The sequence below is a fragment of the Mustela nivalis genome, assembly GCF_964662115.1.
Source record: "Mustela nivalis genome assembly, chromosome: 8".
In the NCBI taxonomy this organism is placed as follows: Eukaryota; Metazoa; Chordata; class Mammalia; order Carnivora; family Mustelidae; genus Mustela; species Mustela nivalis.
The window spans coordinates 31,074,083-31,101,888 of record NC_139027.1 but is presented as its reverse complement, the minus strand read 5'-3'; the positions used below and the strand labels follow the sequence as shown (position 1 = coordinate 31,101,888).

The 27,806-nt window shown below is 36.7% G+C and overlaps 1 protein-coding gene across 2 annotated transcripts in view; it reads left to right on the top strand.

Moving 5' to 3' along the window:
• The window catches only part of SOS1 (SOS Ras/Rac guanine nucleotide exchange factor 1), a 144,507-nt gene that overhangs the window by 40,581 nt on the left and 76,120 nt on the right, over positions 1-27,806 (top strand). For both annotated transcript variants that reach the window (XM_082745687.1, XM_082745686.1), the window contains exons 2-3: positions 18,240-18,365; positions 26,710-26,841. In XM_082745687.1, coding sequence (XP_082601813.1) covers positions 18,240-18,365; positions 26,710-26,841 — 258 coding nt within the window. The remainder of the gene's footprint in view (positions 1-18,239; positions 18,366-26,709; positions 26,842-27,806) is intronic.

The window sequence follows — 27,806 nt, the reverse complement described above, 5'->3', positions numbered from 1 at the left end:
CCTTGACCTGATTTCTGTCTCCTTAATTTGGGATTGCTGGGCTCTCTTTGAGTCCCTGCTCAGGGGCCTGACAACTGCCTCCAGGCAGAAGCTGAGCAGTGATAGGGCTCACCTCATTTGTTTCCCTACTCTTTAGGTATCATAGTGTGAACTGCCTGTTTCCCAATATCTGAAAATCTTTGTTTCATGTATTTGGCTTTATAAATTATTCAACCTGGGAAGGTGCTTCTGGGCCTGTTGTTCTATCATGACCAGGGACTTGTTCTTTTTGTTGCAACTTCTGGAAGTGGGAAGGAAAACCGGAAACTGGGGAAGGGAGAGTTATTAGAGGCAGGCAGAGTGGTCCCACTTGTCCGAGCTGGCAGTTCAGTACCCTTGCAGCTTTTGCACACTTTTCCATCTCTTTTCTCAATCTGCTGTTTGCTCCCACTTTCTTCCCAAATGAGTTCTAAAAAAATTATTCCCAAATAAAATGTCCGACTTCAGTATACTTCCCAGTCTGTGCTTACATAATTATCCTCGGCCACCTTCTTACACATGTAATACCGACTTTGGTTAGAAACAGAAAGAAGGAAAACATACTCATTAGGCACTAAGCCTTTGTTAGAAATAAAACCAAGAAACAGGACCTCCATTAGGTGTATACTGTGTGTCAGTAAGTATGCATTGCAGACAATTCATGAAAAAGACATAGTCCCTGCCCTACAGGAGCTTTTGGGGAAACAATTATAGTATACATCAGTGTTCTGCTGTTAACAATAAAAGATAAGATAACGGGCGGCTTTGTGGCTCAGTTGGTTAAGCTTCTGCCTTCGGCTCAGGTCATGATTCCAGGGTCCTGGAATTGAGTCCCGTATTGGGCTCTCTGCTCTGGGGGAGTCCACTTCTCACTCTTTCTCCCCTCCTCAAATAAATAAAATCTAAAAAAAAAAAAAAAAAAACAAGACAACTGCAGAAGGCACAAGTTAATTCTAACTGAGAGATCAAGTGAATTGATACGATAGTAGAGCCACAAAAAGATCACAAGGATTTCAGCTGGTAGGGTTAAGGGGAAAAGAACAGTCAAGGCAGAGGACAAGCATGAGAAAGCATGAAGGTGTGAGCAGTTCTGGGAGCAGTGATGCAGGACGCCGGCACTTCTGTTTTAGACCTCAGCTTAAACATCATTTGGTCAGAGAGGATTTTTCCCTGACCCCCAAATCTAAATTCAAACAGTTCATAAAACTGTTTCCTTCATACAGTTATAAAGATTATAAAGATTAATTAATATTTTTCCCTTCACTAAATTGTAAACGACATGATGCATACAGAGCTGTTTCTTCATTACATTCCCAGTGCATGGTATTATATGTGGAACATAGCGGGCTATCAAGAAATATTTCCCGAATGAATGCGTTCGATGGTATGCTAGTCTCTGGCACATGGGTGTTGAATGTGGAATGTACCACACAAATGTGTCAGTGATTTCTCTTAAACCTTTATCAACATTGGTAAAATGTCTTCCTCTAAAATGCATGAAATACCAAGAGTAATAAATTTTTGACTCAAAGTTGGGCTAGTATTTCCTTTACCCTTTGTATTTTGCATTTCTTTTTTAAGACTTATACTGTTGCATCTCTTCTTGTTTTCTTCGCTAGAGTTCCCCCAAGAGCAGTCTGCATTTAGGATCCCTCTTCCCTGCTCTTTCTTCCCATTTACTCCGAGGTCATCTTCCATTTGAGTCCCATTTGGTTGGTTTCCATTTGAGTACCATTTGGGTTCTGCTCATTCTACTCTACTCGCATTTTTCTCCAAGAGGTCACCAATTATGTGCTAATTGTTCATTAATTGGCCTTCTCAAAATACTCTGAGATTTGCAGCATTTAAAGTTCTCAGACAGTGGTTTTTATTTTGCCTCATCTTCATGTGCTTGCTGCTCAGATGTGCGTGCTACCAAGGTTCCGTCCTGTCCTTCACAGCTCTGTGGTCTTAACCCCGGAGTAAGAGATTTTATCCATCTTTAATTTGTATTGTTTCCTGTGAATGATTGGGTGAACTACAGATCCTTGTCTTTGGCCTTAACTTCTTTCTGGAGCTTTAAGATCTGGCTAGATTTCTAGCTCATTTTGGGTAAATTAAAGGTAGATTTTGGTTACGCATTGTTATCTTTTTTCAAAAATTATCTTTCTGTTTTTCTTTATTCCTTCATTAACATAGATCTAGTTTTCCTTTGCCAAAAATACAGAGGAAAATGAGGGAAAAGACCCAGTAACACAAGTCTAACCTAGAGCAAAGAATGTTAAGTTCTGTGAGGACTAGAACTCTGTCTTTTCTGCTTTTCCTAAATGCCTACTACACTGCTGAGCATATATATGGACTACTCAACAAATATTTGTTGCACGAATGAAACAAATGTAAGGGAAAGATTAGAAGAACTACCTGTCAAGATAATGTGGTCTGTAGTGCTAACTCTGATATTTATATAGTAGTATTTATTTTATTTCTCTTCCTCCTACAGCTTGAGTTATTTTGCTATTTTCCCATAGGAATTTAGATTTTTGAACAAGTTTTGTAAAGTACCTAACTATCCTGTCCCTTGGCTACATAATAGCTGAAGGCTTAAGTCCTTCTTTTTTTTTTTTTTAAAGATTTTATTTATTTATTTGTCAGAGAGAGAGGAGCTAGAGCGAGCACAGGCAGGGAGTGGCAGGCAGAGGGAGAAGCAGGCTCCCTGCCAAGCAAGGAGCGTGATGTAGGACTCAATTCCAGTATGCTGGGATCATGACCTGAGCTGAAGGCAGCTGCTTAACCAACTGAGCCACCCAGGCATCCCTTAAGTCCTTCTTTTGAGTTTGATTTACTTTACGTTTTTGATATAAATAACAAAATGGAATAAATTGAGCAGTTCATGATATTAGTCAATTCAGATTAACTTTTCTCCCCGGAGCAAACATTAAAATTAGAAATAGGATGCTTCTGGGTAAAAGTTTCAAACTAGTTTTGTGAAAATATGTCTGTCCAACATCTTTATATCAGACAAGAGTTTGACTCTAATATTCACTGGCTCTAGCTTGAATTGAAAATAAGATAAAAAGCTACTAATGTGTAACAAGACAGAGAAGCCAGGCACCTGTGCTTATTACTCCAGAACTTGGTTTTTCTTAGTACTTTGTCAACTTTTTGAACTTTTTGATGTGTGCATTGTACATATAAGCTGTTTTTTTTTTTTCCTTAATTTGAGGTAGAGAGAGAAAATGCAAGTGAGGGGAGAGGGGCAGAAGGAAGGAAAGAGCGAGAAGCAGACTCGCCGCTGAGCAGGCAGCCCCATGTGGGGCTTGATCCCAGGACCCCCGTATCCTGACCTGAACTGGAAGCCGATGCTTAACCAACTGAGCCACCCAGGTGCCCCTCAAACTGTTTTGTAAAAGACAGCCTCCTTAGGTGGGAATTTAGGGTACAAAGTCACTTCTAGCTCTTTCTTCACAACACCTAAGATTTTATGATTATATGTGTTTGTGTTTCCTTTCTTCAGCTTTACTATTTACTCTTCAATAGGTATTATTTTCTATATCCTTTTTATATAACTTAAGAGAGGATTTCTATGGAGAGGGTTCAATAAATGTTTTTAATAAAAATTCAGAAACTTGTGAATAGTCAGATGCTGTATTTATGAATTAAAAGTCAGGAAAATTGTCAAAAATTATATAACATGGATTAAATATTTGCAAATATTTAAAAATAAAAAATTTCCTATAATAAATAGAAGGAATCTATACATACAACGTTACAGAAACTTTTATTCTTATCTTAATTATATATACACAGGCCTAAACACAAATTTTCTTCCCCTACCACAGTTAACAAATTTTGGTTCCATTTTTAGAATTTAAAATAAGATTAGATGAGGAAATTAGTATGACCTAATTTTATTAGTTGTCTAATTAATCAGAGTGAAAGACCAGGATTTCTTCCCTATTTATTAATTGGTGTTTCCATAAAAATTAAAAAATAGACTACCAGTTAAATTTTGACTACAGAGCATAATATGGATTTTATTTCATTAATAAATGCAGGAAAAAAGACAGCCATTTTTCAGTGTCACTGTGCAATGTCTTTTTCTAATTTTGATCACTTTGTTAAATTTTTCATTTGCAAATATTGAATTTAAAAACAAGAGAATACTTGGGTTTTTAAAAAAGCTTTTATGACCAAAATCCTCAGAACTTTTGAACTTAACAACTCTGAACATTTTTTGCTAACAAACAAGAACTATCTTGCATTATTGCTATGGAAAAATGATTCTGTAGGTTATATTTCAAACTTTATTGACAGATAGCAGATTCTGATTTGGTTAATACTAGGCTATTATTGCAAAAAGATTTCCAATTAAGAACTTGTAGGTGGCTCAGGCAGTTAAGCATTTGCCTGTGGCTCTGGTCGTAATCTTAGGATCCTGGAATCTAGCTCCCTGATCAGCAGGAACTCTGCTTCTCCCTTTCCCTCAGCCTCTTCCCCCTGCATGTGCTCACTCACTCTCTCAAATAAATAAATAAAATCTTTAAAAAAAAAAAAAACTTGCAAAATCTCATTTGCCTCTTTGCCAGGACCAGGTTTATAGTTACATCAGTTTCTTTGTTTTGCTCAATACTTGTTATCCAAATAACAACAAGGATATTTTGTTACTTGCAAAAGTTATATATTTATGTTTAATAACATTTATTGAAGAAAATACTTAAAACTTCCAAGACAAGAAAAATAGTTTTAAATATTCATGATAATCTTAATTTTAAAAAATTTGTAAGTATATCTTATATTTAAAGGAGTACATGTAACTTACACATTCAGTTTAAAATGAACACCTATGTACCTAACACATGGTTCAAGATTCAATTTATTTCTAATACTTTAAAAGGCCCCTATGTTTCTCTACATAATTGCATCTCCTCTCCCATCACCTGGAAGTGGATTAATCGACTGCTTACATTTCTTTACAGTTTTATCACATGTATATAAATTCCTGAACAATGCCTGGTTTGGTTTTGCCTTTTTCTGATCTTGACATAAATGGAATCATATTGTTTTTATTAGTCTGTAACTTATATTTTTGCCCAGTATTTTGATTTTGAGAGTCATTTATGTTATGTAGCTTTTAGCTCACTCTTTTCACTGGTATATAATATTCCACTTTGTGAGTTTACTACAGTGTATTGATCCATTCTGATGTTGATAGACATTGGGGTTGCTTCCAAGTTTTGCTTTTCAAACATTACTTACTGTTAACATTTTTTAAAAAAGATTTTATTTATGAGAGAGAGCGAGCGAGCATGAGCAGGGACAGAGGGAGAGTAAGAAGCAGACTCGCCACTGAGCAGGGAGCCCGACATGGGGCTCATACCCAGGACCCTGGGATCATGACCTGACCTGAAGGCAGATGCTTAACAACTGAGTCACGCGGGCGCCCCTTAATTTCTCCTTATTAATGCCATATGTCACAACTAAAAAAATCGTTAGTACATTATTATTTACTGAACTTGCGACCTTATTCATGTTTTGCCAGTTTTCCCTCCAGTGTCCTTTTTACTGCTTCATATTCGCACCCAGGATACCGCATCACATTTAGTCATCTTGTCTCCCTTGCCTTCTCTGGTCTGTGACAGTTTCTCAGACTTGCCTTATCCTTGTTGACTTTGAGAAGTGCTGGTCATGTTTTTTGCAGAATGCTCCTCAATTTGAATTTGTCCATTGCTTTTCTCATGGTTAAACTGAGGTCATAGCTTTTTGGTAAGAAAACTACAGAGGTAAATTGCCATTTTTTGTCATAGCATATCAAAGGTACATGTTATAAACATGACTTGTCATTGTTGATGTTAACCTTGATCACAGGGCCAAGGTAGTGTTTCTTAGCTTTATCCACAATAAAGTTAATCCTCCATCCCCCATCTTTTACATATTATATGGAACTGGATTGTAACTGAAGCGTATAGTATTAAATATCCCTCCCTCAACTTCTAAAGAATATGGAAAAGATAGGGGAGGGAGTAACTATGTAGTTGCATATATATATATAAAGGAAATAACTATATTTCATATAGATATGAAAATAGACAAATAGACAATTTCCCTTTATTTAGGAAAATAAGTTTATATTTGTTTCATATATCTGTTTGTATCTGTATCAGAATGCGCTCATGGATATTTATTTTATACTTCGGATTATAATTTTCTTGCTCAAATTTTATCAGCTTTGATCATTGGGAAGTCTTTCATGTTGACTCCTGTCATGTTTTTCCCTTTCTTTCATTCCTTCTTTTTCCCCACTCTGTGACTTTTTGACATGCTCTACACTTTTGGGTTTGGGACACTTTTCCCTTTCTAGTACTGCAGTATGCTCTAGGCTCATTCTGTATATTCCCGTCCCCAGACCTAGAATCAGCCATGTCTCTAAAGAACGCTTCTTTCTCTTTTGGAGACTGATGTTAGGAACCAAGATCAGGGCACTGGATGTGCTCCTTGTTAGTGAGGTATGTATAAGTACCTTTAGGCCCTCTTAGTGGACTGAACTAGGAAATACATAGGTACATACTGTATGCACATAATGGTAACATGTAGGTGTATTGTTTGATTTTTGTTGTTCTGTTTGAGAACATTTAATTTTAGTACCTTTTTTTAAGGTCTCATTTTAGGTCATGGACAGGGTAGAGAACTTAGTTGAAGGTAACTATGATATTGATATCTTGTCTTTTTTATGAAAAGGTCTTTTTTGGGGTGCCTGGCTGGCTTAGTTGGAAGAACATGTGACTCTTTGTCAAGGGGTTGTGAGTTCAGGTCCCACATGGGGTAAAGAGAAATAAATAAAACTTAAGAAAAAATAAAGGTCTTTTTACCAAGACCCTTTTAAGACACAAATAGTCCTCAAGTCTTGGACATTTTGTTTCTAAAGTCCAATAACTGAACTTTTTAGAATACAGAGTAAAATTTCCCTTAGCACCAGATATATTGAGTGTAGTAATTTTTTTAGCATGGCCTACAGAAATCTTTTACATTGTATCTCTTGCTCACTTCACCTCCTACCATCTTCCCATCATGCTTCCTTATATTCTAATCATACCAAACTGCTTGCTATTTCCTAAACTGCAGTATGTACTCTTGTATCTCTGTGTGTTTACTTAAAGCATTCCTGCCAGATTGCCTTCCTCATTGATTCACCTGGAAGAGTTCCATTCATTTTTCAAAAGTCAGATCAGGTTGCAGACTTTTTATCAACCCCCCTCTTAATATCTCCAGATATATTTAGGACTGACTTTGAAGTTCTTTCTTCTGTGTTAATATTTTTCCAAGTGTGATCTCGGGATCCCTTGAAAGAATCTTCTGAGGTATTTTGTTAAAGATGCAGATTGTGGGTCCTAACCCCAGATCTTTGCAAAGGGAATAGTGGGAGTGGGGTGAATTTGCATTGGTGAGAGTCTCTGTAGGTGATATGCAGTATTTTTATATTCCACTCCAATATTTTTAAATGAAAAATTTAAAACCTACACAAAGTAGCCAGAACAAATCTTCATATGCCTGTCACCTAGAGATACCTAGATTTTGCCACATTTACTTCTTCATCCACCTGCCTCTTTATCTTTCCTGAAGTACTTTAAAGCAAATCATGTTCATCAGAGGTCATTTTCTCCCTGTGTATTTCAACATGCATTTTTTTCTTACATATTCTTACATATTCATTCAACTGCAATGCCATTATCATAGTTTTCAAAATTAACAATTTCTTGGTGTCGCTAATAATACCAGTCAAAACTCAGATTCATCCATTTTTTTGAGAAGTGTTTTTGCAGTTGGTTTATTGGAATCAGAAGCCCCAAACAACAACAACAAAAAAAAGCCCCAAACAAGGACTGTATATTAAATGTAGTTGTTATGTCTCTGAATTTTCTTTAATTTACAGACCCTTCTCTCCCAGTTGACTTATTGCAGAAACTGGGTCAGTTGTCATTCAAGATGTTCAACATTCAGGATTTTTCTGTTTACTTCCTTGGGGTAATATCTAACTTATACGTGTCATAGTTTCTATAAATGGAAGTTAGCTTTTGAATCTTGATTGGATTTATTTTTAGCTTTTTTGGCAAGATTACTCCACAGGTGGTGCTGTGGCTTTATGCTGCATCAAGTGTGGCTTCAGTTTTAGTGATATTAACTTAAGATTGATCAGGGGATTCTCAAGTGACAACCTTAGCCCTTCTTTATAAAAGATTAACTCTTCATATAATGGTTTCATCTGTTGGTGATTAATGTCTGAATTTATGTTGTTCAAGTTGCAGATGGTTGGTTTTTGTTCTGCATTCCTTTTACATTTGTTCTCTGGAATCCTTCTGTAAGGAAGAATTCCTCATCAATTTGGATTTTTTGGTTATCCCAGAGTATAGTTTGGACAGGAAAAGAAAGATGTATATTAATTATTTCAGGATTAAGAATTGGTGCCCCAGTTATTTTCAGTATTTAATGAGTTTGGTATTTTTTAAAACATCCTTTTGACCTCCTTGGTTTTTATAGATTCAATGTATTTCATGAGTTATCCTTGTACAGGGGCCATGCTAATCGTCTCTGTATCATTCTGAATTTAGTAAATGTGCTACTGAAGCAAGCACAGTCAGTGTATTTCCGATAGTTACAGTAGATTTGGTTTTTGAATTAGCCCATATTTTGAAAGTGAGGAACCTTTTCATAATATTCCTGTGTTTTGTTTTGTTAAGACCCATTCACCTCTGAGAGCTTCCTTGCTTTCTGATACAATAAGATGTCCCAGGTTTATAATGTCATTTACAATGTGGTTTTGAATGAAGGGTTAAATATGTATGTGTTTTAAAAATTCTGTGTGTGAATATTTCCTACTATAATTGAAAATTTCTTCAGATGGTATGAGATAGAACTTTTCAGTAACTGTATTTCCTATAATTTAAAGTTGTTGCTATATGTTAGCTGTATCTTTTTTCATTGCTTTTATTGTAAAAATTACAGTTGAAGTTATCTTTATTATTTTTGTACATGCATTTTTTTTTTTTTTGGCCATATGTAGTAGTCCAAGGCTACTTCTATAGTGTACACAAGTTCTCAAAATATTTATTTATCTATATTTTGCTCACATGGCCAAATATGTGATGAGTAGTTTTAAATAATTTTTACTTATTGCAGTTAATTCATTGTAATCATTTCACATTAGTAAAAAAGAAAAATTTTGACAATTGGGACTAAGTTATTTGCAAATATCCATTTAAAAAGCCCTCTTCACATCCTGTACTTATGACAGCTAATAGGTTAATAAGTAAATATATCTCATCCATAAAAACCCAGTAGTTAGGTAGTTTTGCTACTTGAGTATTTGAAACACTACTAGGAGAAATAACTCTCTACAGCCAAAAAAATTAAATACAATAAAAATTTTAAACCACTTGATAAAAAATTTCAGCTTTGTTTCACTATAATACAAGAACCCTAAACTGAGGAGTTCAACTTGAATTTCTTATCTTTTCTGCAAAATATCCTCTTCTTGGAGTACGTAGGTGGCTCAGTGGGTTAAAGCCTCTGCCTTCAGCTCAGGTCATGATCCCAGGGTACTGGGATCAAGCCCCACATTGGGCTCTCAGCTCAGTGGGGAGCCTTCTTCCTGCCTCCCTTGGCGTGTCTCTCTGCCTCCTCTGTCAAATAAGTAAATAAAATCTTAAAAATCCTCTTCTAGTATTTACTAAGTTGGTGGTTCTTGCCTCCAAAATAGTTATCCAAACATACCTCCTCACTTACCCACCTCCCAGTGTTTCTACCTTGGTTTAGGCCTCCACTGTTTCTTTTTCCAGACCCTGTAGCATCCTTCCAACTAGTTTTGCTTCCTTCAACCTAATCTTCATTTCAACTCATTCTTCGTACTGATACTAGAGAAATTCTTCTGCAAAGGGATATAATTATGTCAGTGTCTTGTTTAAAACCTTTCAATTACTCTATTTCCCTGGTAACTTCCCTACTTCTTAGGATTAAACACAAGTGGGCCTTCCCAGGCTTAGCCTTCCCTACATGCGCTCTTTGGGCCAGCTCTTAAAGTTCTCCCAACATATCATTTGGTCTTGGCCTCTATAATTTTTTATATGCTAGCTTTTTTAGTAAAAGCCCTGCCTCCTAATGTGCTGCCTTTCACACCTTATTCATCCTTTATAAGCTGCAGTTCATGTGTGTTTTCCTTGGGAAGACTTTTGTTTTGTTTTGTTTTGTTTTTGTTTAAGAGAGGTGCAAGCTGGAGGAGTGGGGAGGGGCAGAGGGAGAGAAACTCTTAAGCAGCCTTCATGCCCAACATGGGGCTTGATCTAACAATCCTGAGGTCATGACCTAAGCCAAAATCAAGAGTTGGAAGCTTAACTGACTAAGCCATCCAGGCGCCCCACTTGGGAAGACTTCTGATACTTCTGATACTCTCCTCATACCCATGAGCAAGGTCACTCTTTTTTTTTTTTTTTGGTCATCGCTGTACCTTATATATAACTCCATTTTAGCCCCATCACACTATGTTAATTCAGTTGTGTACATGTCTAGCTCCTCTGTGAGCTGAACTCTTTGTGAGGGTAGATGTTATGTCCTTATTCCTCTTTGCATCCCCTGCAAATAAGAGGAACTCTGGAAGAAAAAATAAGATTGTTACATATATGGGACTAAAAGCTAATTAACAGTCTCCAAGAAATGAGAAAACATTTTTAGTCAACTTAATTATAGAAAAAATTGAAGTTCTCTGATTTGTTTTATTTTTGTTTCTTTTAATTTTTTTTACAAAGAATTTTTGCTTTGGTTTTTAAATCTATGAATGAGGAAAGATAAGCACCTAAAACATAAAATGTTAGCTAAATAATTATTGTAACACTAAGAAAGAAATGTTAACAGTCCAAATCTTTATTTGCTATGGCAAAGATTTTGAGAATACAAGTTTTATTTTGTATTCTGTTATATTTATAAATCAAAGTAGCCGGTCTGGGCTCAAGATAGGATGAAATACACTCTAGAAGCCTTTCTCGTTCTTCAGAGAGCCATTAGCTAGAAAAGCCTATGAAAAATTCATCAGAGTTCAATGTAGCGTTTTCTGGCAGTTTACCCAGGGGATTGCTGAATGCACTGAGAAGACTCCTGTATCGGACAACTAGGGATTGATACAGACCTGATCCCTTTGTTGTTTCAGATTCCACAAAATCTGGCAATAATAGCCCACAAAGTTGCTTCTGAATCTGTTAGAAACCAGTAGAGACAAAATGGACCATCTCTAAGATAGATGTAGGAAGTCTTTAAAGTACGTTTTTGTTTTAAGTTTTATTTATTTATTTGACAAACAGAGATCACAAGTGAGCAGAGAGGCAGGCAGAGAGAGAGGGGGAGGCAGGCTCTCTGAGAGCCTGCTGCAAGGCTCGATTCCAGAACCCTGAGATCATGACCTGAGCTGAAGGCAAAGGCTTAACCCACTGAGCCACCCAGGCGCCCCAAGGATGTTTAAAATTCCATGTGTCATCTTTTGTTGAATAGGATGATTCTACCTTAAAAGAATTACTCACTGTCATGATCATATAAAATTCTTACTCATGGCTATCATTAATTCTTTAGTGAAGTTCTTACATTTGCTTTATTTAAATTACCCAGTTGTATTTTTAAAGATATATGAACTTTTTGATATCAGTAAATGTAAGTATAAAATATAATATTTTAAAAAACCGTATGTATGGGAAAACCCACATCTAGTGTATAAACCCAATTCTAAATGCTTATTATAATTGGTCTCTCTCTCTCTCTCTCTTTCTCTCTCTCTCTCACACACACACACACACACACACACACACACACACACACACACACACACACACCCTATACATCTTCAGTGAATATCAGCTCTAGATGACTTCTGAAGGCTGTCATAAGATTGGGCAGGGTAACCTCTTCTGTATGGTCTTCAATAATTTGGATCATTTGACCTATTAAATACCTTGAGTACCACTTAAATGGAATGGAACACTTTAGCTGTAACACTATCTCACAGAAAAGAAGTGTTTTTTGTTCTGTCTATACAGGAAATGCAATACTACTTCTGTCTGCTCATTAAATCTCTTAACAGCATCTTCCTTAAAAGAATAAAGAGCAAAGTCTGTATTTCAGGAATTGGTGTTCTTATCTTGAAACATTTACTGTTGTCCATGCTTTTCAGTTGGAGGTTTTAAAGTATTATTTTTTTAAGGAAGTAAAATAACTTATTAGTCTCTTGTATGAACGAACCTTGTAATTCTAATTGGACAGATTTAAGATATGGTAAAGGTTAATAGAAACTTAGAAGAACAGCAGGCATCATGCATTATTTTCTGTTTAAGCCTAATTCTTTGTGTGAGTAATTTACCTAATAGGTTTTATTTGGCTATTAGTAACCATAAGTGAATAAAACAGTTTGAATTTAAATTTCTAAAACTTTATGCAGTATCAAGTTTGTTTAAACCATAGCATTTCACCACTCTAGTTATATACAGTTTATTTGATTCTGCATAATTACCTATTTTAGTTCTGTCTTTATATGTTGAATGGTTTTTCCTAAGGAGTTTACGCTCCTGGAATCATCCAAACTCAGCCTTACCACTACCCCTTTACAGTCTTTATTCTAAGAAAGATATTTTATCCCTTTCACCCCTGCAACCCTAAGGCTTTTGAGTATACCATGAATGTCATGGATTTAGAGGGAAAAGCAAAGAAAATATGATTCTAGGACTAGATAAACAAGGCCCTGCCCAATTAGATTATCACTGTCCATCCAGTAGACAAGGGAACATGTAATTATAACTCAGTATGACAAACTGATAACAAAAAAGAGGTATCCAGTACAAGCATTAGCAGAGTGTAAGGCCCCTATAAGCAGAGACTGTTTTTGGTTTATCACTGTGTATCCAACATTATCAGAGTCTGATACTTAATAGAGTCAATAAATCATTTGAATGAATGAGATTAATTCTCCCTTAGAAAGACGCAAGAAACAAGGAAGTCTTCCCAAATGAGGTGAGACCTGGGCTTTGACAGTCAGACAGGCAGATAAAAGGGTAAGAGAATGAATGATAGGCATGGAGAACAGTGAGTGAAACTGCATGCCATGTTTTAGCAAAATGCAAATAGTCTGAATTGCTTCGGCATCAAGTGTAACCTGAAGAGCAGCTGGAAGTGGAGATATATTAGTGAAGAATTATGTTGTTTGCATGGGTTTCTTTGAAAAACAAACAACATTTTTAAAAATAATCTGATTAATTTGCACTTTCCAGAACACTTTCTAAAATGTGTTCCCGAGGTACCTAAACCTCAGAGGGCTCTGATATTTTTAAAAGTTAATTAAATTTATTGTTGATTAAATATTTTTATTTGAGGGGCGCCTGAGTGGCTCAGTGGGTTAAGCCGCTGCTTTCGGCTCAGGTCATGATCTCGGGGTCCCGGGATTGAGTCCCACATTAGGCTCTCTGCTCAGCAGGGAGCTTGCTTCCTCCTCTCTCTCTCTCTGCCTGCCTCTCTGCCTACTTGTGATCTCTGTCTGTCAAATAAATAAATAAAATCTTAAAAAAAAAATTCATAAGTATTTTTATTTGAATATTATCTCTGGCATTTTAGCTGTATGTTGGATATTCAGTATATTTATAATTTCATAAATTTTACCTTATTTGTAATTTTGAATGAAAATGATTATACCTTTTCAGATTATAGAGATTTATAGTGGTGCCTTTGCATTTATTACTTGTCAACGTTTATTAAAGTGTGACAGCATACGTTCAAGCCAAGTGTTTTGTGGAAGCCCACTAGGTGATTAGATGCAGTTTGTGGGTATTTTCCTTATGCTGATGGGGCTACTAGGATACTCCTCAGACTCCAAATTTGACAGTCAGGGGTTTAGTGGAAAGAGTGATGGCCCAGACACCGGGAGGCCCAGCTTCAGTATTTATAACATTGCTAGTATTTATAGCATACCCATTCATAGGTATTTTCCTTTTTCTCATTTGCTAAATAGTGGGGCTGAGTTAAATGACTTCTAAAGTCCCTTTTATTTCTAAAATTCTGTGGGTTTTGTAAATCTATAGCTGTATAGTTCATATGATTCTGAAGCCTTGGACAGGAATGTAATCCCCAATTATAGCTATGGCTTCCAGTACAACATCTTGTGAAAACAGGGGCTTCTATACTATGATTTCTAAAATATACTTTCATTTTGGGGTACCTGGGTGGCTCAGTCAGTTAAGCATCTGCCTTCAGCTTAGATCATGATCTGGAATCCCAGGATCGAGCCCTTCATCAGGCTTCCCGCTCAGCAAGGAGTCTGCTTCTCCCTCTAACCCTCCCCTCTCATGCATTCTCTCTCTCTGACTGTCTCTCAGATGATAAATAAAATCTTTAAAAAAATAAAATGTACTTTCATTTCTTAAATTTAGCTCTATGTGTGAGATACAGTTTTCCTTCTTATAAGGGCTTTTTAAAAGATTTTATTTTTTATTTTTTTAAGATTTTATTTATTTATTTGATAGAGACAGCGTGAGAGGGAACACAAGCAGGGGGAGTGAGAGAGGGAGAAGCAGACTTCCCACCGAGCAGGGAGCCTGATGTGGGACTCCATCCCAGGACCCTGGGATCATGACCTGAGCTGAAGGCAGACAGCTGAGCGAGGCACCCCTTTATTTTTTATTTTTAAGTGATCTCTACACCCCATATGGGGCTTGAACCTTATAACCCAGCAATCAGGAGTCACATGGTCCACTAACTAAGCCAGCCAAGTGCCCTGAGACATAGTTTTTCTTGTTAAGTACTTTTATAATTAAAAGTTCTTTTTTCTTCCCAAGTCATATTAGAGATTTTGATAGGATAGGTAGAGATATCTAGCAAGTGTTTGAGGTGTGTGTCTAAAACTCAGGAGAGAAGTCAGGATTAGAGATAGCTTTGCAGTCATCTGGATAGATTATAGTTTAAGATGTAGAACTAATGAGATTGGGGGAAAGAATAGAAGAAGGGAATAAACAAATGACAGTAGAATCCAGAGTAGAGGAAAATAAGGAACTTCACAAGAAAATGGAAAAATAAGAGAGGTAGAATAGATTGTGCCACTGATGAGAAAAGAGAATTTTAAAAATGAAGACTTGACTGAGAGACCCCCATGAAAAGTGTACCATGTGGTGTTAGGATTCATTGATAAATGAGGATGAATCAGCCATGAAGGGAAACAGAGAAGACAATTTAAGCCAATGGTGCATGCAGTTCAATGAATAAAAATAAAACTTTTAAGCAGAATCAGACCTGAAATACAGAGAACAAACTAAACTGATGGTGGCTGGTGGGAAGGGAGGTAGGGGGATGGACCGGATGGGTGAAGGGCAATGGGAGATACTTCTGGTTGTGGAATGAATAATCAAGGGAAGCACAGTATGTGGAGTATAGTCAGTGATACTGTAGTAACGTGGTGACAGATGGCACCTGCACTTTGAGCATAGCATAAGGTGTAGAGAAGGCAACACTGATATCACTGATGTACACCTCAAACCATTGTAACCTTGTGTGTCACCTATACTCAGATAAATGAATTAACAAAACATTAGCCAGGCTCCAGTTTAAAAACAGAAAGGTGGGTTTGGTCTTGTAAAGTGTTGAAGGGGAGTAAGTTTACACTAGTTATATACTTTAGAGTATGATGGAATGAAGAATAGCAAGCGCTGAGCTGAGAAACATGAATTCTGGGCTCTAAACCCAGACTAACCATTATTTTAATTGTCCATCCATTCAGTCATCTAACAGGGTGGAGAGATTGATAAACAAATCACTTACAGTCAAGTTGGTAATTGCTATAACAGACATAACCAAAAATGACTGGACAAATGATTTAAGCCTTTTGGAGCTTGGTTTCTTCATCTATAAAACAATAATAAATTGCCTTAAACCTTAGACTTGATGAAGCACTATCCACTACAGTTGTGAGTTGTTGTATTATCAGCCTCTAAAGTATTTTTCTTTAATAAGTATTTTAAATGCATATGTATGTATATATATATATGTAACTTTATGTAAGATTTATTTATTTATTTGAGAGAGTACGTGAGTGCACACAGTGGGGGAGGGGCAGAGGGAGAGGCAATCCCAAGCAGATGCCCCACTGAGTGCAGAGCCTGATGTAGGGCTTGATCTCTCAATCCATGAGATCATGACCTGAGCCAAAATCACAAATCAAATGTTTATCTGACTGAACCACCCAAGCAGTCCTCTGTGTATGTTTAACATACATTTCAGAAGTTCACTATGTAGTATACTGTCTATTAAAATGTCCCCCTACACTGACGCTGTCATACCCTGTCTGCTGATGTGTAGTAGGACAGACCATACCACATGCTCTTGGCCAGCATGCTTCTTTCCTCCAAAGAAGGCTTTGCTGCTGTTCTAAAGTTGAACATATTTTAAAACTTACATTGTCTGTCTCCTGGAACTGATTTTTCTGCCTTTTTTTTTTTTTAAGATTTTATTTATTTATTTGACAGAGATCACAAGTAGGCAGAGAGGCAGGCAGAGAGAGAGAAGAGGAAGCAGGCTCCCCGCTGAGCAGAGAACCTGATGCGGGACTCGATCCCAGGACCCTGAGATCATGACCTGAGCCAAAGGCATAGGCTTAACCCACTGAGCCACCCAGGCGCCCTTTTCTGCCATTTTTAAGAGTAGGGAATAGGGGTGCCTGGATGGCTCAGTCGGTTAAGCATCTGCCTTTGGCTCAGGTGATGATTCCAGGGTCCTGGGATTGAGCTCCATGTGGGGCTCCCTGCTCAGTGGAGAGTCTACTTCTTCCTTCCTTCCTTCCTTCTACATACTTTCTATGTTCTTTCCTCTGCCAGCCACTCCTGCTTGTGTTTATGCTGTCTCTCTCTCTCCCTCTTTCTCTCTCCCTCAAATGCATAAGTAGAATCTAAAAATATAAATAAAAGTAAGGAATAGTTGCAACCCATAGTGAAGTGGCAGAGGATGCAGGTAAACACTATCTTGCTGGTTATTAAAATGTAAGTTCTACAGAGGCTCTTGGCCTGATGGGCTCCAAAGAAATGGTTGAGGAAAATGAAAGTAAAGATAATTAGGTATTGTCCACGATAGCCAAACTATGGAAAGAGCCTAGATGTCCATCAACAGATGAATGGAGAAAGAAGATTGTGTGTGTGTGTATACATATACACCCGATGGAATATTATGCAGCCATCAAAAGTGAAATCTTGCCATTTGCAATGTGGATGGAACTAGAGGGTGTTATGCTAAGCAAAATAAGTCAATCAGAGAAAGACAGTTATCATATGATCTCAGTGATAGGAGGAATTTGAGAAATAAGACAGAGGATCCTAGCAAAAGGGAGAGAAAAATGAAGCAAGGTGAAACCAGAGAGAGAGAGACAAACCATAACAGACTCAATGTCAGGAATAAAACTGAGGGCTGCTGGAGTGAGGAGGGTGGGAGGGATGGGGTGGCGGAGTGATGGTCTTTGGGGAGGGCATATGCTATGGTGAGTGCTGTGAATTGTGTAGGACTGATGAATCACAGGACTCATGTACCCCTGAAACAAATAATACATTATATGTTAATTTTAAAAATACAAAAAAAAAAAAAAAAAAGATTACTAGGCATTTATGAATGAGTGACCACCAAGTTATCTTCCTAAAGCAGACAGTCACAGATTGTCAAAAGTGACCATTTTGTGTCCTTTGAGATAAGGTGACTTTATATTCAGCAAACATTTATCAGGTTTGCATTATGTGTCCTGCACAGTGCTAGGTGCTGGTGTTACATTGGTGAGTCAAAGAAAGCCCCTGTTGGATTTTATCATTTAGTAGGGAAAATAGAGTGAAACAAAGGCCGTAGGGCCATTGGAGGTCAGTTTTGCCCGAGCAGTATATTGAGTAAATGTTCTAACCACCACTGGTTCTTGATGGAAACCATATAAACTGCATTTTTTATTCCCAGCTTAGCCTCTCCCACCCTCTCTGCATTCCCATACCTCAGGGTAACTGTGGTTTAAGAAGAAAAATATATATATTGAAATTTGCAGTTAGGTATCAGTCTCCAGGGGCATGTTAAAGCATATATGATGTATGTGGCTGGGAAAAAGGTTGAGAACTCCAGACTTCTGGGTCATGACATTTAGATTTGTACCTGGAAGCTAGATCATGTTCTTGCATACAAATCTACATTTTAATTACTTTGCTTTTTATTTATAGGTCCAGGGGCAAGTTCATCCAACTCTTGAGTCTAGTGATGATGCTCTTCAATATGTTGAAGAATTAATTTTGCAGTTATTAAATATGCTATGCCAAGCTCAGCCCCGAAGTGCTTCAGATGTAGAGGTATGTTAAATTTTGCCTTTTATTTACTTCACACACACACACACACACACACACACACACATCTAATCTGTGTACTTATTCTAATACCAGTGAAAGAGTTCGATCTTCAAGTTCACAAAATTTATACGTGGTATTAAAAAAATGAAGACTGAATTTACTCTAAATTTGTATTGGGTATATGATAATCTGTGTATGTTTTAGCTGTCCTGTTATTCCATGTTTTCCTTTTCTTCTGGAAAGAACTTTTTTGACCTCCAAACACTACTTCTTGATGCAAGAATTTTATACACACACATAGCTTTAAGAGTGGAATATGTTCAAATGTTTCTTTTGTTTTTAAAGCCAACTGTCATTTAAAAAAACATTTCATTTAGGGGTGGCTAGGTGGTTCATTTGATGAAGTGTCTGACTTTTGATTTCAGCTCAGGTCTTAAATCTCAGAGTTGTGAGTTCAAGCCCCACTTAAATTAAATTTAAAAACTTAATTTACTTAAGTTTTTTTTTTTTTATTTGACAGAGATCACAAGTAGGCAGAGAGGCAGGCAGAGAGAGGAAGGAAAGCAGGCTCCCTGCTGAGCAGAGAGCCCATCGTGAGGCTCGATCCCAGGACCCTGGGATCATGACCTGAGCCAAAAGCAGAGGCTTAACCCACTGAGCCACCCAGGGGCCCCTTACTTAAGTATTTTAATTTACTTAAGGTCAAATCCTACTTAAATTTAAAAAAATGTATCAGTTGAACTCTTGATCTTCACTTGTTACATGTATTTTAGATAGTAAGTGAACTCCTCCCACCAATTGGAAGGAGAAGGAAACATAAAAATCTAGGAAGTTTTTCAGTCTCTTACCAAGATGACATGGCCCCTGTCTTTTTAGGGTTTCTGGTTTGGAGGAAATACAGATAGGAATATGAGTAATAACATTATGTGATCTGCCGTGCATAAAGGGTATGTGGGAAGCCATAAAAGGAGCCAGCTAATCACATGGGTGTTGGGGCATATGGATCAGCTTCCCATGAGGGGCAAATGAAGGAGTTTTAAGTCTGAGAAAAAAAGAAAGAAGGTTTGAAGGTCCCAACCACAGAAAAATGGGAGATAGAACTGGAAATACAAAATATTCTGGTAATGATTAGGATCATTTGACTTTAATAACCTTGAATGTATATGGGTACAAATCTTTGGGTTTCTCTGACATATCTTTTGTAGTACTCAAATGTGAGCACGGGAAAGGTAGTTGAGTTGAATGGTGTTTCACCATGGCGGATAGACGATGGAACAGTCGGCCAGGGAATGGGGCAAATTGATAATAGCAGTGCCTCATAAACTTTCAGAACCCAGCACACATAAGATTGTGACAAAGATTTTATCACAAACAGTGGCTGGGTAGGAGATAGATCTAAATACCCCAGGCCCTGTGTCATTCCCCAGGGGGCTGAGGGATTGATATTTGAGCATATCCAATGAGAAATTTCTGAAAAGAGGACCACAAAACCCAAACTAGAGAGAAAAAAATGTGAAATATAATAATGGCTGCTATATGAGTGCTTGCTGTAGTATCATACACTGTTCTAAACACTTCTATGATCTGTGTTTTATTTAAAGTTTGTTGTTGTTGTTGTTTTTAAGATTATTTATTTATTTGGGGGAGAGAGAGAGATAGAGAATGGGAGAGAGCATGAGAGGGGACAGGTCAGAGGGAGAAACAAACTCCCCACCGACCAGGGAGCCTGATGTGGGGACTTGATCTCGGGACTCCAGGATCATGACCTGAGCCGAAGGCAGTCGCCTAACCAACTGAGGCACCCAGATGCCCTTATTTAAAGTTTTTTTTAAAAACTTATTATTTTTGTAAAAGATATTTATGTATTTATTTATTTATTTGTGAGAGAGAGTGAGTGAGCACGAGCAGGCGGAGTGGTAGGCAGAGGCAGAGAGAGAAGCAGGCTCCCCGTGAGCAAGGAGTTCGATGTGAGACTCAATTCCAGGATCTTGGGATCATGACCTGAGCCAAAGGCAGCACCTTAACCGACTGAGCTACCCAGACATCCCTTATTCAGTTTTTAATAAAACTGTTTTTTCCCCCCTTACTAGAATGTAAACTCCAAGGTTACTTTCCTTGCTGACTGCAGAATTCCTAGCACCTAGAACAATGTCTGGCACTGAGAAGGCACTCAGGAAATACATTTTGGATGAATAAATGTGGAAACTGAAGCACAGGGAGGTTAAATAAATTGCCGTTGCCCAAGGTCACAGCTAATAAGTAGTGAAGCCAAGACTCTAACCCAGAAAGTCTAAGCATTTGGATGTACATTCCAACTCAGCCATTCTGCCAGGAGAGGGCAAGTAAACTGGGAAAAACACGCAGGGAACTAGGGTACTGGATTTCCCAATAAGGTCAGAGAACTGATAACACTAGAATACCTGAGTGAGAGAATTAAAAGAAGAGATTGGGATCAGAGACAAAGTTGTTGGAATTTAAGATTTCCTCAGTAACACAGTTACAAAGCAGAATGCGGCCATGTCATGGCAGCTGGGCTAGAAGCCACGGTCCCCAAGATGAGGTATTCAAGGAATTAAGGGGCCAGGGTATTTTATATGTCCTTAATATAGATGATAAAGTCACCCAGGATGATGGCAAGATTTTACATGACCCAGAAACAGCTTGGGGAGTGGAAAAGATGTTAAATTTACCGTCAAGTGGGTTTTGGGACAAGGGCTGTTTTTGCTCTAGAAGTCTTCAGGGGAGATCCAGATTTTCTGCTGAAGCAAAGAGATACTGAGATATATTGTGTTACGGGTGTTGTGGATATAGAAAAGATTGTGTACAACAGAATAATAATTCATTTTGATTTCTTAAGTAATTCAAAGTAGGTTTCATACATTGTTATCCCATTTTTCCTTATTGAGTTATGAGGTCAGTATCTTATATTCATGATTTCCTGTAAGCATTTAATTACATTGGTATTCAGAGTAGATGTTGAATAGAACTGGTTGCCTGACTCTTTTCATGAGCAATTCCAGTTCCAATTGCTCTTTTGGCTCCTAATTAGGTTCTGTAGCAGTATTTATAATATGCATCACCCAACTTTGTGCCTACTGTATTAGAATAGGGTTACAGATCTCATCTTGCTTATCCTTCTGATGTTAGATGCCATTCCAGGAATTTCCTGTTTTGATTACATTACAAACTCAAATTCAGCTCTTTCTAGATGTCTTGTACTATATACCTGTGTTTCTCTAATTTCCTCTTTTTAGTTATGTAGAAACTAATATATAATTTCCCAATATTGAAGGAAAGCTCCATGAATTCTTGAAAATTACTGAATCCCTGTCTTTTTACTTGTGCAGATTTAACCAATATGTTGTAGGTCCTCAAGACTCTAAATAATAAAGGATATTTCATAGCTTCTTAATACTCAGAAAACTTCTGAGATATTGAAGATATATGTTTACCCTATCCCCTTTCTTGTTATTTTTAAGCACTTAATCTGGACCCTTAAAATAGACGTAGCCATGTGATATACTGGTGAGCTGGCTTTGGGATTGGGATGGTCGGGAAAGAGAATATATGACAATAATAGAATCAGATGGAATAGCAGTCAGTTGTGTAATAGGCATTGTAATTTCAGGGTACTGCTACGTACATATTTATGTCTTTACAAGACCCTGTAGAGGAGTTATTATTCTCCTTATTTTATATGTTAGACAACCCTCAGAACTGTAGAATAGATTTTTTTAAAAAGTGGAAACCTGGGTCTTTCCATTCAATAGTCAAATACCCTTCTTGTGCCACTCCTGGAGGGTTATTTAGGCAGGAATATGAATATGCAGCAATATTTAAGGGAATGTAATGGTGTCTTAAATTCTTTTATCAGAAAATAGTTTTCATTTTTCTCATTCATCAGGATTTTTATTTCTTTAATATTTATTTAGTTTCTTTAATACATTTACAGAGCTTTCTTTTAAAATAATAAGGGCCATGAATTTTGCAAGCCCTTCAAATAAATTTTGAGGTAAGAGAATTCATCAAATTTTTTTTAAAAATTTGAGGGCCAGGGGCGCCTGGGTGGCTCAGTGGGTTGGGGCCTCTGCCTTCAGCTCGGTCGTGGTCCCGGGGTCCTGGGATTGAGCCCCGCATCTGGGCTTTCTGCTCGGCAGGGAGCCTGCTTCCTCCTCTCTCTCTGCCTATCTGCCTGCTTGTGATCTCTGTCAAGTAAATAGATGAAATCTTAAAAATAAATAAATAAATAAAAATTTGAGGGCCATATTAAAAACTGCACTTAAAAAATAGATCAGGGGCGCCTGGGTGGCTCAGTGGTTTGGGCTGCTGCCTTTGGCTCGGGTCATGATCTCAGGGTCCTGGGATCGAGCCCCGCATCAGGCTCCCTGCTCCGCAGGAAGCCTGCTTCCCTCTCTCTCTCTCTCTGCCTGCCTCTCTGCCTACTTGTGATCTCCGTCTTTCAAATAAATAAATAAAATTAAAAAAAAAAATAGATCAGTCTGAATTAGTGCAACATATAAATTTTTAATCTTTCTAAAGAATGTATTTTGATTAAAGTATAAACATAATTCAGAGTAGAATAGCAATTCTTGCTTGATATTTGGCCCCAAGGGGATTTGTGGGTTGTTGTTGTTGTCGGTTTTTTTTTTTTTTAAGATTTATTTATTTATTTATTTATTTGACACAGAGAGAGAGAGAGAGCGAGCGAGAAATCACAAGTAGGCAGAGGCAGGCAGAGAGAGAGAGGGGGGCAAGCAGACTCCCTGTTGTGCAGAGAGCTCGATGCAGGGCTCGATCCTAGAACCCTGGGATCATGACCTGAGCCGAAGGCAGAGGCTTACCACCCAGGCACCCCAGGGATTTGTTTTAATAGACTAAAAGTGAGTTTTAGTTGCCCTATAGTTTTGGGAAGATAAATACTTCAAAGGTGCTTGAAAACTGATGGATTATAGACATATTTATAATCATGCTTATGTTAGTTAAGAGTTTGATAAATTGTACTACAGGTCATCATAGACTGTGAACTATCATAGTCTAAAGGAAAGGGATTTCGTTTTATTGATGTGGCCAAAATTCATGCCACCAGTATTTGAGTATCTTTCTGTCAGGCAGTGTTCAACATGAATAAAGAAGCATTTATATGAGTGCTCTGCTAATGTAAAGGAGGGGTATGTATTATTTGTTTCTGTCTTTTCAAAATAATTTATTTTTAGGAGGTAGGTATAAAATTGCTCCAGTCTTGTTTATGCTCCCTCTCCATTTTCTATATTTAACCTTTTTTTAAAAATAGAAGCAAAAAATAATAGTATTTTTTCCATGTGCCTGGTAAAGTATATTTTATTTAATTTCTTTTTTTTCCTTTAATTTCTTAGGTCTCATCCTTTCATAATTACACTTGTTCTTTTCCTCTTTCTCTCTGGTTAGCTAGACTGATTTCCATGTGTCAATAATTTTCCTCTTTCCCTTCCTGGCTTCTGCGTCCTATATTTAACCAATTTTCATTTCTTAAGGCACTGGTGCATTTTTCTTCTCATTTAACTCAGGCTTTCTTGGGCTAATTAGATTTTTTTTTTTTCTATGAACTATAGTCTAAAATTTAAAAAGTTGGTTTTACCTTTCCATTCATTATTTTGTTAACTTCTCTTCACTTCCTAAAGAATCCTTATAATTTCTAATAATGTTCTATTAACATTTAGATTTCCCAAGTAATTTCTCTATATTTTTACCTTTCTGGGATCCCTTCCCCAAATTCTCCCACAGTAAGCCTTTATTACTATTAAATAGGACTTCAAAAGTACTTGCATGTCTGAATATTTGAGTGGGAATTTTCACAGGTCCTAGAATATTTGTATTGGAAGTGATTTACAAGGATATCTATTTAGACCCTTTTATTTTGTAAAGGAAAAGACAGAATTCTACTAATAAGAGACTGCAGAATCTCAAACCTAGCTCTGTACCTCAGATTTTTCCCAAAGCCATTAGATATTAATGAAGATGGAATTTCTCATTTCAAACACATGAAATTATTAATCTTAATGTCTCAGTAATAGAGTTCTAATTCATGACTCTTTCATTGATCATTCCTCCTTGGCTTTTTACAAAAACTTTAAAATATGTAAAATCATAAAAATTTATTTTGCTCTATTAAATTTGCCATTATAAGAGATAAAGTAATTCTTTCAAACTTGACAAGGCACTTTTTTTTTTTAAACTCTTACCAGTCTTTTTCCATACATTCTGACCCTCTTTGTTACCTCCTAAGTAAGTTTAAAATACATATTTCGTCAATAATATTTTCCCTTTCTTGCCTTCTCCTTTATCATTCCTGATTTTCTTTCCCCTTCTTTCTCAAAACAGTAGATAAACTTGGAATTAGGTGAATACAATTGAGATGGGAAGGGCTTGCTGTTGTGTTGCTTCTGTAATTCCACCAGTGACTTTTATTTCCCCAAAGACGTATGTGCAGTATATTTAGAATTGTCATATTGAGTTCAGCTTCTCTTCTCTTCTGCTTTTCTTTCACCACTGTACATCAGTGTTTTTTAAGACTATAGGTTATGAACCATTAGTCAGTCATAAAATCACTTCATTGCATTGCCCAACTAACGTTTTGAAATGAATAGAAAATATCAGTGCATTGTATATTAGGGCAGGTTCTGTTTTATGAACTTTGTTCCAGTTTAGTATGTGTGTGTGATGTTTAAGGATGTAATGTAAAATGTATTAAGAGTTAAGGAAGAGGAAAAAAAAAATTAGCAACCCACAGGGCCATCCCATCGTAAGGTTTGTATTATGGTTCTACCCATTTAACTAACCACATGAAACTCATCACTGAAAATTTTAATTAGGGGGCGCCTGGGTGGCTCAGTGGGTTAAAGCCTCTGCCTTCAGCTCAGGTCATGATCTCAGGGTCCTGGAATTGAGTCCCACATCGGGCTCTCTGCTCAGCAGGGAGCCTGCTTTCTCCTCTCTCTGCCTACTTCTGATCTATCTCTGTCAAAGGAATAAATAAAAAAAAAAAAAGAAAAGAAAATTTTAATTAGAAGCCATAATTAAGTTAGTCCTAAGTCTCTTAATTGTTACTTTTGGATTAGCAAGTCATTTCCTGGGCAAAAGGAAATTAATTTTTGCTCTGGTTGTTCCTTTCCACCCTTTCCCCCTTCCCTTTTCTCCTTTTTGCCTGCCAAACTCACCCCAATATTTCGGACCTCTGTATTGTCTGTATTATATGAAGGTATACTGTCCTGGCAAATAGCTTTTCAGCTAGGCATTTCAAAAAGTTTTTAAACTACATTTGTGTAAGTAATAGTAATTTCTTTCAACACACCTCTTAATTCCATTAATGAGAATTGAAACAATCACCTCTTAACCTTTGGCAGCTGATTTAACCTTAAACATAGATATTTGTTCTTAATCTGTCCTAGATCCACATTTTTTCCCCAGAGTATCACATGGCAGTCTTTTTTATTGTCCACTTTAATAGCAACTGACAAAAGTTTTTATTTAGACTTAAAATCAGTGATGTTTAATTTTATCTAATAGTTTTTACATACTACAGTTATATACATGTGTTTAAACTATGTTAATAGCGACCTCTGCTGGTTTTAACTATGGTATCCTGAAAGTGGAATTCTAAAACTTGAGAGAATGGTTTGAAATGAATTACATTAATGTATTAAAGTAGGGAAATTCAGCTTTTATATTAACGCGAGTTCTTTCACTTTCAGCGGAAATTCTAACCAAATAAGAGGTAGAAATTTAAATGAAGTATTTTGTTAAAAATTAATGATCTTTGAAGGATTCAGACTCTAATGATGAGCTACAGTGTATAAAAATTACTATTACCAATGTAAAGCCTTGATTTCCATGATGTGCAAATAGTTTTGAAGTCAGGTAGTTTTGCATGATGAAAAAGTAAAGAAAAAATTCTTAGAGATTTCAAGTACAAAATGCCACTTGAGATTGTGATTTTTGTTGAAAGAACAAATGAAGAAAAATTGGATTTGGATCTTTGCTTATTGAACTTAGGTCTTGTTCCTTGAGATTTTATATAAGCAGTGGTTATTCTAATCATTCTTGTCATTAGCTTTATCACAGTGAAACTGAAATTCAGAATGTGATTTTCCCCCTAGATAATACAAGGGATATTTAGTCTCTTAATTGCCTAAGTAAGATACTAATACATTGACAGCTATAGTTTTCTCTTAGCTTAAGTATGTTTGCACTATAAATTATACCATATGTGAAAAGCCTGCTTTTGGGATTCTTTGACTTTAAAAGTAAATTGTAAGTGAAGAGCACTATTTAATATATTTGTTGCTTAGTTGTTATTTTCCTATTTTCCAAGGAACGTGTTCAAAAAAGTTTCCCTCATCCAATTGATAAGTGGGCAATAGCTGATGCCCAGTCGGCTATTGAAAAGAGGAAGCGAAGAAACCCTTTATCTCTCCCAGTAGAAAAAATTCATCCTTTACTAAAGGTAAAGCTGAAACACTGCCTTTTTGCCTTTGAAAAGTAAAATAAAACCCATGATTTTAAAGCACTAAGAATATATGTTTATGGAAGATAGTGAATTGAAGAGTAAAATTCTCTCATTTTAATTTTTCCAGTAAGTCATGTCATGGGGAGGGATGATATAATAGGAAACTGTTAAGTTGGGCAGCATGATTTAAAGTAATTTCATACCAACATAAATATGCAAATTGAAAAGACTAAGAAAAGTTATAATGGTGAATTTTGTTCATCACAGGTGTTACCAGAACCTCAAAGAGAATTTATAAAACTCCTTTCTTGTTGGTTAGACCTAAGTGTCCCTATAAATCTTCAAAAAATTAGATGTGTAAGGGACCTCTTTGAGTCTGCCACAGGGCTATGTGTAATCTTTGAACAAAAACTTTCTAAAGGTTACTTAAACTACCTAGTCCTACTCCTAATTTAAATCAGTCAGCTGAATCTCTCCAGACCTAATAGAAAGAATAATTGCTGGAAACTCTAATAATGCTGTTTCTGTTTATTTAATAAAACAAACTCATCAAAAATATAGGTACTATAGTAATTAAAACCTTAATACTTTTCATATCAGTAATTTTCTGTATACTGTGATACAAGCAAAATGCTAATGCTTGTATACATTATCTCTAAGTTTTATTACTCTACAAAGTTACTATTCTCATTCCTAGTTTGCAGAAGAGGGGCCGGAGGCAGAAAGTGATTGACTTTTAGTCCAGGTTCACAGGGCTCAAAGTGATAATGTTAGGGAACTTAGGTCTATTTGCTCTTGTCCAAGATTTAAGATTGACACTTGGATGATGTTTAAGACTGTCAAAAGATTGTGTTCTGTACTTAGGTTATTGGGATAGAAATATCTGCCTATATCTTACTTGTCTAAAGAAGTAAGTACAAGTTAGAGAATATTACTAAACTCTTAGTAATTGCACACTTCTT